Source organism: Hyalella azteca, unplaced genomic scaffold, assembly GCF_000764305.2.
Source record: "Hyalella azteca isolate HAZT.00-mixed unplaced genomic scaffold, Hazt_2.0.2 contig12774, whole genome shotgun sequence".
NCBI classification, from domain to species: domain Eukaryota; kingdom Metazoa; phylum Arthropoda; class Malacostraca; order Amphipoda; family Hyalellidae; genus Hyalella; species Hyalella azteca.
The window spans coordinates 464,045-477,711 of record NW_025942721.1 but is presented as its reverse complement, the minus strand read 5'-3'; the positions used below and the strand labels follow the sequence as shown (position 1 = coordinate 477,711).

The following is a 13,667-nucleotide window of genomic DNA, read 5'->3' as shown; positions in this document are numbered from 1 at the left end:
AATGGTGACCACCACACTTCGGTCTCCGCCGCTCATCGTCGCGCGCTCGATGCGAGATTTGTGCATCTGACGCGCGTAGAGGCAACGAAAAACATTATTTGAATTTAAAATACATTTTAAGAACAAGAGTAATAGCACCGAGGATACTAAACAACTTAAATATACATTTTTCAAAGACAATAATAATACTCAGGATTGTGATAAAGATTTTTAAGTATAATAATAATAAATAATAACAATAATATCATCAAATGATAATATTAAAAGTTGATCTTGTTTAGTGGCAGGAAGAAGGGAAGTCATTGGCGGGAACTAAAAATAGGCAGGGAATAAAAATAATTGGCGAGGGAGAAAAATAATTGACGGGGAAGGAAGGTAATTGATAGCACAGAAAAAAATCATAGTTAGTGAAAAGCAAAACGCGAGGGACAGGAGTTGAATGTTTAGGGAAAAATGAACATGAAATTTGATAGAACTAAAATAATGAGTTGGTGGCTTTGGCTCAGATAATGAATTATATAAATTTTTGTATAGAAACTATGCAATCTAAGGTAAGGCTTCCTCAGGGCAGAGGACTTACTAAAATATGACGTCATTAGGAGAAAACAAGTGCATTTCATAATCGCAAACGCGGCGTTCACTAAAGAAATAAAGAGAAACGATAAGTGAGCAAAGATAAATGTTAGTAGAAATGATAAGTGAGAAAAGATAAATGTTAGTAGAAATGATAAGTGAGAAAAGATAAACTTTAGTAGAAATGATAAGTGAGAAAAGATAAACTTTAGTAGAAATGATAAGTGAGCAAAGATAAATGTTAGGAGAAATGATAAGTGAGCAAAGATAAATGTTAGTAGAAATGATAAGTGAGCAAAGATAAACTTTAGTAGAAATGATAAGTGAGCAAAGATAAATGTTAAGAGAAATGATAAGTGAGCAAAGATAAATGTTAAGAGAAATGATAAGTGAGAAAAGATAAATGTTAAGAGAAATGATAAGTGAGCAAAGATAAACTTTAGTAGAAATGCTAAGCACACCTCCCAGTCTGTCCAGAAGATAAGCCCGTCTCTGGGGTCTAGAGCGATGGCCCTGGGGCTGTGTATGGCGGTGTCTATGAGGGTCTTGGTGTTGACCCCAGAGAGGCTAGACCCAGACAGCTGGGCCACCTGTAAGCTGGACCGTTTGCCCCTCACTACCCAGTACAGGTTGTGGCCCATCCAGTCGACAGCGAGGCCTTCAGCTGTGGCCACACCAAACGACAGCACAACGTGGATGTTCGTCAGACCTGGCGATCCATACACACTTTTTGGTCACGGTTACTCGACTCGGTTTTTAGCTATCAAGTTGGGCGTCAAAAATAGTCTTCACAACGTGTGGATGTTCGTGAGACCTGGTAATCCACGGTTACTGGTCACGGTTACTCGACTCGGTTGTTAGCTATCAAGTTGAGCATCCAAAATAGGTAATAATTTGGTGATCCACGGTTACTGGTCACGGTTACTCCACTCGGTTGTTAGCTATCAAGTTGGGCATCCAAAATAGGTAATAATTTGGTGATCCACGGTTACTGGTCACGGTTACTCGACCCGGTTGTTAGCTATCAAGTTGAGCATCAAAAATGGGTAATAATTTGGTAATCCATACACTTACTGGTCACGGTTACTCCACCCGGTTGTTAGCTATCAACTTGAGCATCAAAAATAGGTAATAATTTTTTACAATTCTTTTTGACAAGAACAGGCAACTGGATAAAGTCTACGACAAAAAATGTATATTTATGTATATTAATATCAAGTTGGGCATCCAAAATAGTCTTCACAAGGCAATAACTTTTAATAATTCTTTTTTGACAAAGACAGGCAACTGGACAAACTTCACGTAAAAAATCAATATTCCAGTAGGTATATGACTTACTATCCAAAATAGGTAATATTTTTTTTATAATTCTTTTTGACAAAGCCAGAAAACGGGATGAACTCTACGACAAAAAAAAATCATATTCCGGTATATAATTTACTATTTTAGCATAATTTCAAAATTATCCTGCAGAAATATTCTCAAGCTGACCAAATTCTTCTGATTGTCTGAAAAGAATTAAGCTTGGCAGCTTATCCTGTAACAATTATGCTTGGCAGCGAGTATATATTAATTACAACTTTAGCCTATTTTCAAAATCATCCTGCAGAAATATTCTCACGATGACCAAACTAATCTAATTATCTGATAACAATTATGCTTGGCAGAGGGTATATATTAATTACAATTTTAGCCTATTTTCAAAATTATCCTACAGAAATATTCTCATGCTAACCAAATTCTTCTGATTATCTGATAACAATTATGCTTGTCAGTTTATCCTGCAGAAATATTCTCATGATGACCAAATTCTTTCTGATAACAATTATGCTTGTCAGCTTATCCTGCAGAAATAATCTCAAGCTGACCAAATTCTTTCTGATAACAATTATGCTTGGCAGCTTATCCTGTAACAATTATGCTTGACAGCGAGTATATATTAATTACAATTTAGCCTATTTTCAAAATCATCCTACAGAAATATTCTCATGCTGACCAAATTATTCTTATAATCTGACAACAATTATACTTCTCAGTGGCAACTCACTGCCAGCATAGAGTGTGCCGGTGAAGATCTGGTCGCTGGACACGTCCGTCCAGAAGAGATGGTCGATGCCCTCGTCAGTGTGCCAGAAGTCCAGCGCCACGGCGTTCTTAAGACCCTTGAGCAGCGGCTTGTGCTGGACGCTGGACACGTTACTTGTGATGGAGAGCCGGTGCAGCTCATGACGGTTGCAGAACACCAGGTACGGCTCACGGCGCTCTGTTACAGTGCGTGACATTACGGCTCACGGCGCTCTGTTACAGTGAGTGTCATTACGGCTCACGGCGCTCTGTTACAGTGAGTGACATTACGGCTCACGGCGCTCTGTTACAGTGATGTATTGTGACATTACGGCTCACGGCGCTCTGTTATAGTGACTATTGTGACATGGGGACAGCATGTATGCCAGTATTGTGACATGGTATCAACGTAATATGCCAGTATTGTGATATGGCTACAGTTTCAACTATATAGCTGTAGTAATTAATTCGATCTCAATGCCTCTTGATATAGACTAATTGTAATTGCTTGACTAGACTTAGCAGTGAGCCTGCAGAGTCCCAGTGGTCTGCTCACCGACGCTCTTGCAGGTGAAGCCGTCAGCCTCCAGGAGGAACCCTGCGCTACAGCCACACTTGTGGCCCCCGCCTGACACGCGGTGACACAACTGAACAATAATACAATGTGTTGATGTAAATACTAAGTTGTTGTTTATTGAACAATAATAACAACGCGTTAATGTAGATACTAACTACTAAGTTGTTGGTTATGGCAAAACATGCACAGCTGAACAATAATACAATGCGTTAATACAAATACTAAGTTGTTGCTTATTGAACAATAATAACAACGCGTTAATGTAAATACTAACTACTAAGTTTTTGCTTATGGCAAAATATGTGTGACATAATGGCTTCCATAAGATTCTGAGCGCGAATCTGGCAGTGTCGGCAATAACTTGTCGAAATGCGCTTGAGCATCTCGCACATCGAGCAACACGTCAAGAGATGATGGGTGATTTACACGTCAAGAGATGATGGCACATCTACACGTCAAGGGGATGATGGGGCAGCTACACGTCAAGGGGATGATGGGACATCTACACGTCAAGGGGATGATGGGGCAGCTACACGTCAAGGGGATGATGGGACATCTACACGTCAAGAGATGATGGCACATCTACACGTCAAGAGATGATGGCACATCTACACGTCAAGAGGCTGATAAGTTATCTACACGTCAAGAGGCTGATAAGTTATCTACACGTCAAGAGGATGATAAGTTATCTACACGTCAAGAGGATGATAAGTTATCTACACGTCAAGAGGATGATAAGTTATCTACGCGTCACGGGAAAGGTCTAAACGGTATGAGAAGAGCTACACGTCACACGTCACCTGATGGCAGGTGCCCCACACGTCGCAGATGTGTGGAGGAGAGCTACACGTCACGCCGTCCTCCAGTAAGGACGTGTGTACAGGACACGTACACAGAGGACCATACGGCGTCTGCACGCAGCCTTCCGTGCATGCAAGCAAAGTACACTCCTTCAAACCTGTGTGAAATTGTACATGATTTACGTCCCGGGCCCATACTTTCGAAACTCGCTAAGTGAACGTAAATACCTACGTTCTATTTTCTTGTCTATGATTGGTGGATTTTGCTCGAAAGGCTGTCAATGATTGGCTGATGAACTTACGATCTCTTAACTTTTTTTTGAAAGTATAGGCCCTGTTTCATAAATTAGATATGCAAATTGGTTTTTAACACAGCTTTATTATTCTCATGTCTTATTTCTTCGGAATGTAATCATTTTAAATATTGTAAGATGTTTATATACCGTGCATGCTAGCAATGCGCACTCCTTCAAACCTGTGTGAAATTGTAGATAATTAACGTCCTGTTTTATAACTTTGATACAAATGCAAATTATTCTCTTACACAGTTTTATTACTCTCATGCCTTATTCCTCTGGAATTTAAACTTTTAAATATCGTAACATAATAAATTAAATTTCTCTCGTTGAAAGGCGACAATCAATCAGGTGCCTTGAATTACTTCTTACTGTGAAAATCAGTTCCGAATGGGCAATGGTTCAAAATAATGTGCAAGATTTGTTCGTCATTTTCATCGGATTCTTTCGTAGTAGAAACAAATATTGTTACAAAACACATGACAAAAATTGTTACAAATGAAATCAATGTAAAAAAATAAGCTACCACAGCGGCCTCCTTCGTCAAATCAGTTTTTTTCCAAGGTTTGAACCTGAAGAAGTTTGTAACAAATTAAATCGATGTATAAAAAATAATAACCAACCACAGCGGCCTCCTCTTTCAAATCACTGTTTTTTTCAAAGTTTGAACCCGAAGAAGTTTGTAACAAATTAAATCGATGTATAAAAAAAAACCTACCACAGCGGCCTCCTTCGTCAAAGCCGTCATCACAGAGCTGCACTCCATCACAGAGCTGGTGCGGCAGTAGACAGATGGTGCCGTTATCACAGCTCATAACAGCTGGTGCCAGGCATGGGTTGTACAGCCCTGAGTGGTTGCCTGGTGTCTCAACGTGCGTCGCCGCACTGCTACTAGACGTCGTGCAGTTGCGCTCGTCTGACTCGTCGTCGCAGTCCGGAGACCCGTTGCAGTGATAGCTCTGCACAGATAAGTATTGAAAATTATTTACAATACTCAGAGATAATTACAAGATTTGTTCCCCGAATTGGAACAATAACTAACAAATAACAAATACGTTACTTACACTCTTGTCCAGGAAATATACACAAACTGCAACACGGGAAATATACGTTTCCTCTTATAATTAGGTATTGGAAAGAGCATTTTAGTTCAATACCAGAATTATTCATCACAAGCATGTCGGCACAGCAACGATAAGGCAGGAATGTTGTTATAAATTATTTATTAACATTAGAAATAATTGCGTGAAAGTTAATGACATACTTCAAGTCTTCCATAAACGCGGCTTGAAATTGACAATCTTACACAATTGACAATTGAAATTGACAATCTTACACAATTGACAATTGAAATTGACAATCTTACACAATTGACATTTGAAATTGACAATCTTACACAATTGACAATTGAAATTGACAATCTTACACAATTGACAATTGAAATTGACAATCTTACACAATTGACAATTGAAATTGACAATCTTACACAATTGATCAATTTTACACAATTGACAATTGAAATTGAGAATTTTTACAGGTCAGTCGGCACCAACTGACCTGTAAGATGCACTGCCGGCCTGAGGTGCACCGCCATTCTTCGCTGCTGCATGATATGGTGCCTGCGGTCAAATTCATCAGTAAACATAATCATTTACTATGATGATAACAATAAGTATATAAGATCTAATACACTTGGAAGAATAAACTCCACAAACGGGTGAACTTTAAACATGATTTGATATAATATTAACAGACTTGCGATGTCACTACCATGTTCTGATTGAGTGCTTGAACCAAGCTTTACTCAAAAACCCGATTAATGTTAAGATGAGGCTGCACTCTACCGTTGGTACTAAGTTGGGCAGTACAGTACACTAAACGCACTATATACTACGAGGTACTCACTGCACTCTGCCGTCAGTACTAAGTATGGGAGTACAGTACACTAAACGCACTATATACTACGAGGTACTCACTGCACTCTGCCGTCAGTACTAAGTATGGCAGTACAGTACACTAAACGCACTATATACTACGAGGCACTCACTGCACTCTGCCGTCAGTACTAAGTTGGGCAGTACAGTACACTAAACGCACTATATACTACGAGGCACTCACTGCACTCTACCGTCGCTACTAAGTACGGTACGTACATTACACTAATTGTACTATGTACTACGGGACAATCGTACACTACTCACTACAGTTGCGCTCGTCAGAGTTATCGAAGCAGTCAGCGTTGCCGTCGCATAGGAAGTCTCGCGGGATGCAGCGCAGCTCTTCCTCGCACAGGAACTCTTCGGTGCTGCACAAGGAGCTCAACTGCAGACAAGAGACAGGTCAAACATGATGCTAACAATCAATAGTCAAGGAACATGTCAAATGAGATACTAAAAATCAGTATACAAGGAACAGGTCAAACATTATGCTAACAATCAGTTTTCAAGGAACATGTCAAATGTGATACTGACAATCAGTATTCAAGGAACACGTCAAACGTGATTATTATCAATCAATATTTTGGCCATTAACCATTTCCATCAACCCTGCAAATAACAGGATACAAAGCTAAGAAAATAGTAAAGATAAGCAGACAACGCTAAGAGAACAGACCACGCTGATCGATAATGTGGTAAGCATGTGGCACATTTCAAATCAAACTTAATAAATTAATATTTTATAATTATGTAAACAACATATAATAATTACAATTATGCTAAAATGTATCATTCCCTAGTCTTATCCTATCCAAAATCAAGGACTATGTAAACAAGGCTTGTATAAATGTACATGACTGACTGTAATAGCGCAGGCAGCTTCGTCAGCATCGTCAGGACAGTCGTGTACACCATCGCAGAGCTGGTGTGATGCGAAGCACACGCTGTCACCACACCATGTACAGTCTTGCCTCTCCTCACAGTCTTCCTGTGGTGAACATTACCATGTACTGTAACATCACTTATTGCTTCACCTCACAGTCTTCCTGTGGTGAACATTACCATGTACTGTAACATCACTTATTGCTTCTCATCACAGTCTTCCTGTGATGAACATTACCATGTACTGTAACATCACTTATTGCTTCTCCTCACAGTCTTCCTGTGGTGAACATTACCATGTACTGTAACATCACTTATTGCTTCACCTCACAGTCTTCCTGTGGTGAACATTACCATGTACTGTAACATCACTTATTGCTTCACCTCACAGTCTTCCTGTGGTGAACATTACCATGTACTGTAACATCACTTATTGCTTCACCTCACAGTCTTCCTGTGGTGAACATTACCATGTACTGTAACATCACTTATTGCTTCACCTCACAGTCTTCCTGTGGTGAACATTACCATGTACTGTAACATCACTTATTGCTTCACCTCACAGTCTTCCTGTGGTGAACATTACCATGTACTGTAACATCACTTATTGCTTCACCTCACAGTCTTCCTGTGGTGAACATTACCATGTACTGTAACATCACTTATTGCTTCACCTCACAGTCTTCCTGTGGTGAACATTACCATGTACTGTAACATCACTTATTGCTTCACCTCACAGTCTTCCTGTGGTGAACATTACCATGTACTGTAACATCACTTATTGCTTCACCTCACAGTCTTCCTGTGGTGAACATTACCATGTACTGTAACATCACTTATTGCTTCACCTCACAGTCTTCCTGTGGTGAACATTACCATGTACTGTAACATCACTTATTGCTTCACCTCACAGTCTTCCTGTGGTGAACATTACCATGTACTGTAACATCACTTATTGCTTCACCTCACAGTCTTCCTGTGGTGAACATTNAAGCTACCAAAGCTACTAAAGATACCAAAGCTACTAAAGATACCAAAGCTACTAAAGATACCAAAGCTACTAAAGCTACCAAAGCTACTAAAGATATCAAAGCTACTAAAGATACCAAAGCTACCAAAGCTACTAAAGCTACAAAAGCTACTAAAGATACTAAAGATACTAAGTGAAGCTAACACACCCTTGTGAGAGAAGTGTTACAGGATGTTGCACACATGGGGGGCGTGTTGGGGACGTTAAGAGCGGACACGTTATGGCAGATTGTGTGGCAGAACATCTCGTCTGTGTTGTCGTGGCAGTCGTCGTTGCCATCACACACAAATGCCATCAGAATACAGCGCCCGTTGCCACAGCGGTAGTCGCCGCTGCTGCAGTCGCGCTCTTCTGCCAGGGGACAGTGACACATTACATTTGTTTTGTTTTTAATATTAATATTTTTCTTTCAAGGGACAGGGATGCATTACATTTGTTTTGTTTTTAATATTATAATATTTTTCGTTTATTAATATTCAATACTGACGATTCAGTTCCGTGGCTAAAAAATAACTTCTGCCGACAATGTCGGCAGTTTTGAATTTGAATGAAGCCGAAAAAAATAAAATGAGATCCAATGTCGAAACTTTTCACAATGATTTGATAGTCGTCAAAAAAAACAAGAATAGGCGATATGCATGAAATAGATATAAGAATAGGCGATATAGATGAAATATATATATGAATAGGCGATATAGATGAAATATCTATAAGAATAGGCGATATAGATGAAATATCTATAAGAATAGGCGATATAGATGAAATATCTATAAGAATAGGCGATATAGATGAAATATATATAAGAATAGGCGATATAGATTAAATATGAACAGAACTCATTTTATTGGTTATCACTGATAGTCGATATCAAGGGGCGAAGTTCCAGAAATTTAATAAATCTTATTCGAAGCGTATGGATAAATCCAACGTATTTATCATAAAATATACTATGATTAGTTTGACCGACTTGATGACGAAACATGTTATCTCACCACAGTTATCTTCAAAACATGTTATCTCACCACAGTTATCTTCATCAGACTTGTGGCCTGGTGAGGCGGCGCAGTCTTCATAGCCATCACAGCGCCAGTGGACGGGGATACAGTGGCCGTCCCCGCACCTGCTTAGTTAATTAGCTAATAATAGTTGATAAATGAAAATATAATTACTTTTTTCCTGCATAGTTAACTAATTAATAGAGTTAATTAATTAATAGTTAATTCAGTGATAGATAATAGTTAATAAATGAACATATAATGAGGTTTTACCTCATAGTTAATTAAGAGATAGACAATAGTTGATAAATGAAAATATTATTATTTTTTTCCTACATAGTTAATTCAGTGATGGATAATAGCTAATAAATTAAAATATAATTAGGTTTTTCCTACACAGTTAACTAATTAATAGATGATAGTTAATAAATAAAAAAATAATTACTTTCTTTCCTGCATAGTTAATTCGTTAATAGACAATAGCTACTAAATGAAAGAATAATCAATTTGTTTATTCCAGCTTGTGTAGTCAATAACTGAAAATATAAATAATTTCATTTCAACTTGTGACATAAATTAAACTATATTATTAAAGGCTTGTGACATTTCGGGCTTCGAAAATGAAGCAGAAGCTGAGCTAGCTAAGGAGTAGAGCAACAATTTAATGTACCAAATCGCAATGTTGCTAACGTCAACTGGGGTGACTTCGGCCGCCGGGGTGACTTCGGCCGCCGGGGTGACTTCGGCCGCCGGGGTGACTTCGGCCGCCGGGGTGACCTCGGCCCCGTTTTCAATTTTGTTTTGCAAACAAAAGCGGGGTCATAAACGATGGCCAAAGTCACTCCGGCACTTATGACCTCGTTTACGACCCTGGCGTTTATGACCCTGGCGTTTATGACCCTGGCGTTTATGACCCTGGCGTTTATGACCCTGGCGTTTATGACCCTGGCTCGTATTAGTAAATTACGAATTCGTAAAAATGCGTATTAGTAAATTACGAATTCGTAAAAATGCGTACTAGTACTATGTCCGTTCTATGCAAGAGCTGCGGGTGAGAAAGTGTGAAGCTATTTGAACAATGTGACCCACTTATTTTTCTGACAGTAGGACAGAAGTTAATAATGGCAATATAACTTCCAGAATAATGAATAGTGGCAACAATATACATTTAAGGGGATGAATTGCAACGTAAGCAATACGAGTCACGTATGGGCAATGTATAACATACGTATAACAGCTACATGTAACAGCCCCATGTAACAGCCACATATAACGTATTACAGCTACATGTAACAGCCACATATAACGTATAACAGCTACATGTAACAGCCACATGTAACCTCCGATTCACATGATTGACAAGTCAGGTTCTTACGCTAGATCTTAGGTCGAACACAAGAATTGATTCGCATGCAAAACGTTACACTAGTAAGCTACATTAGTTACACTAGTTACACTAGCCTGTTACACTAGTAAGCTACACTAGCAAGTTACACAAGTTACAATAACGTTACATTATCAAGTTACACTAGCGTTACACTAGTTACACTGACGTTACATTAGCAAGTTACACTAGCGTTACACTAGTTACACTGACGTCACACTAGCGTTACACTAGCGTTACACTAGTTACACTGACGTTACATTAGCAAGTTACACTAGCCTTACACTAGCGTTACACTAGCGTTACACTGACGTTACATTAGCAAGTTACACTAGCGTTACACTAGTTACACTGACGTTACACTAGTTACACTGACGTTACACTAGCGTTACACTAGCGTTACACTGACGTTACATTAGCAAGTTACACTAACGTTACACTAGCGAATTATATATACTAGCATTACACTAGTTACACTAACGTTACACTAGCAAGTTACACAGTCTGACCTGAACTCCATGTCATTGCAGGTGCACTGGTCGCTGGTCTCGTCAGAACCATCACCACAATCATCATCACCATCACACACCCAGTGGTGCTCTATACAGCGGTTGTTGCTGCACTCAAACTGCCCGCCGCTGCACTCCGCAACCTCTGCGCAACATTCAACATGAATTGTAGATCGCAGTACTAAAATGATCTGCGCAACATTCAACATGAATCTTACCTCGCAGTACTAAAAAAATAAAGAGTGCAAAGTGACATGATACCATAATATGCGTGCAGATACTGAATAATGCTAATATTAATAATTCACATGATACTTTTATGAATTTTTAAACTGGGTATTGAAAAATACATTATATATTTTGATATCAATATTTAAATTATATTTTAATTTTTTGTAATTAAAATTCATACACACCGAAGCAAATGAAACACGATAGCTTTCACTTCCTCGCCCTGTTCTCGCTAGAAAGAATCATTTTATTACATTTTAATAAATAAATATAAATAATAATAAAAAATAATTTTATTCTTGCATGTCGTCTAAAAAAAGAACGCACCACAGACGCCACCAGACGACGCGTCCTCGTCGCTGTGGTCGCTGCAATCGTTATCGCCGTCGCACAGAAAACGTCGGTCAATGCAGCGCAGGTCTCGCACGCACTCAAACTGCTCCTTGTCGCAGTGAGAAGGCTGCAATGTAAGCAATATGCATCAGTTTATGTACATTCTGTAGTTTTAATGTCTAAAAAGTTGAACAAGTTCCCGGGACTCCGTTAAGTAGCATGCCTATGGAGTTCTATGCCATTTTCGCTCATAAGCACAAACGTCGGTCAATGCAGCGCAGGTCTCGCACGCACTCAAACTGCTCCTTGTCGCAGTGAGAAAGCTGTAACCCAAGCAATAAGCGTCAGTTTATGTAGTTTTAATGTACAAGGAGTTGCACAAGTTCCCGGGACTCCGTTAAGTAGCATGCCTATGGTGCAATGTAAGCAATACGCATCAGTTTTCTGTAAATTCGTCTGTAAATTCCATAGTTTTAATGTCTAATGAGTTGCACAAGTTCCCGGGAGTCCGTTAAGTAGCATGCCTATGGTGCAATGTAAGCAATACGCATCAGTTTTCTGTAAATTCTGTAAATTCGTCTGCAAATTCTGTAGTTTCAATGTCTAATTCGTCTGTAAATTCCATAGTTTTAATGTCTAATGAGTTGAACAAGTTCCCGGGACTCCGTTACGTAGCATGGCTATAGAGTTCTTTGAACATTTTCGCTTATAATCACAGAAAGCATCACCAGAATAAACAAGAATCTTTAATCTTTCACGCCCTCTTGCAAATCACAATCCATTGTGCTCACTCTAGCTATTGCATTAGTGTACAGGTAAAAATAAGTTGGGGACTCGATAAACAATAAATAAATCATAATGCAGAATTCAGTTCATGCAAAGTGGTCATGTTGTTTGGAGTTTTAAAAGTTAAATAAAGTCTACGTTACATCGGTCATAAATTATTATGAGGCTTCAGGGCGGCAATGTTATTACTCATGCTTAGATAAAGAAAAATATCAAATTCATGAGGAAAACGAAAATTGGGAACATTCAATTCATCGAAAAATTCTAATGAAAACCACACGACTTTAATTAATAAGACAAAATTTTGTTTTGCAGGCTAAGTGATCAGATTGTTTGGAGCTTTTATAAGTTGAATGAAGTCTAAGTTTAGTTTGTAAAATATTTATGCTGCTTCAGGGCAGCAACGTTATTACTTATGCTTACATAATGAAAAATAACAAATTCACGAGGAAATCTGAAATTGGGAACGTTTAATTCATCGAAAAATTCCAATGGGAAACCACACTTTAATAAATAATATTTTGTTTTGTAGATTAACCGTACTCTAACAAACTGATTACACGTGCATAACAATAGAAAATAAATTAGTATAAATAATACTTAGTCTTTGGGATTAGCAACTTACCATGGAGAAATAGGCAAATTTCGACGCACATATGAAGAAAACAACAATACAAACAAAATAATATAAATGCTAAGTGTTTAGGAGCAGCAACTTACCATGGAGAAATTGGCAATTTCGACGCACATCTGAGGGAAGTGAGGGGAAGGTTCATAGCCCGTGTTACAGGCACATCTCTGGCCTTCCGGAGACGTCAGGCAGAGATGCAAGCAATTCAACTCGCTGCACTTAGACGTGCCTGGCGGCGAAAATGTTCATCAAATGTTTTTCTGTACATAACTAGCACGATGAATTGTTAATATATAATGCGTTTATTTTTACGTAACTTCTACGATAAATTGTTCATCAATAATGCCTTTATTTGTAACTTGCACGATGAATTGTTTATCAATAACGCGTTGAATGAATAGATCTTTCAACATTATTGTGGTTTCATTACAAATTCATCTCTGAACCAGTAGGCGTTCTCTTTAGGAAGCATGAAGATAAAAAAAATATCACACAAAAATATTATCACTTAGTGAAGCACTAAGAAAAAAATGGTATCAAGACAAAATAGTATCAAGACAAAAATAGTATCACTTAGCACTAAAAGAAAAATATCACTAAGAAGAAAAATAGTATCAAGACGACTAGTATCACTTAGCA

At 38.5% G+C, this 13,667-nt stretch overlaps 1 protein-coding gene across 1 annotated transcript in view; it reads right to left on the bottom strand.

The window, feature by feature from the left end:
• Positions 1-13,667, bottom strand: part of LOC108675032 (low-density lipoprotein receptor-related protein 1) — an 83,631-nt gene that overhangs the window by 52,504 nt on the left and 17,460 nt on the right. Inside the window, exons 19-31 of the mRNA XM_047883378.1 lie at positions 13,118-13,257; positions 11,606-11,738; positions 11,048-11,192; positions 9,182-9,279; positions 8,308-8,510; positions 7,110-7,235; positions 6,512-6,632; positions 5,868-5,929; positions 5,029-5,269; positions 4,015-4,172; positions 3,194-3,284; positions 2,621-2,836; positions 1,035-1,282 (exon numbers count right to left, since the gene is read on the bottom strand). Of these exons, the coding sequence (XP_047739334.1) occupies positions 1,035-1,282; positions 2,621-2,836; positions 3,194-3,284; positions 4,015-4,172; positions 5,029-5,269; positions 5,868-5,929; positions 6,512-6,632; positions 7,110-7,235; positions 8,308-8,510; positions 9,182-9,279; positions 11,048-11,192; positions 11,606-11,738; positions 13,118-13,257 (1,982 nt within the window). The remainder of the gene's footprint in view (positions 1-1,034; positions 1,283-2,620; positions 2,837-3,193; positions 3,285-4,014; positions 4,173-5,028; positions 5,270-5,867; positions 5,930-6,511; positions 6,633-7,109; positions 7,236-8,307; positions 8,511-9,181; positions 9,280-11,047; positions 11,193-11,605; positions 11,739-13,117; positions 13,258-13,667) is intronic.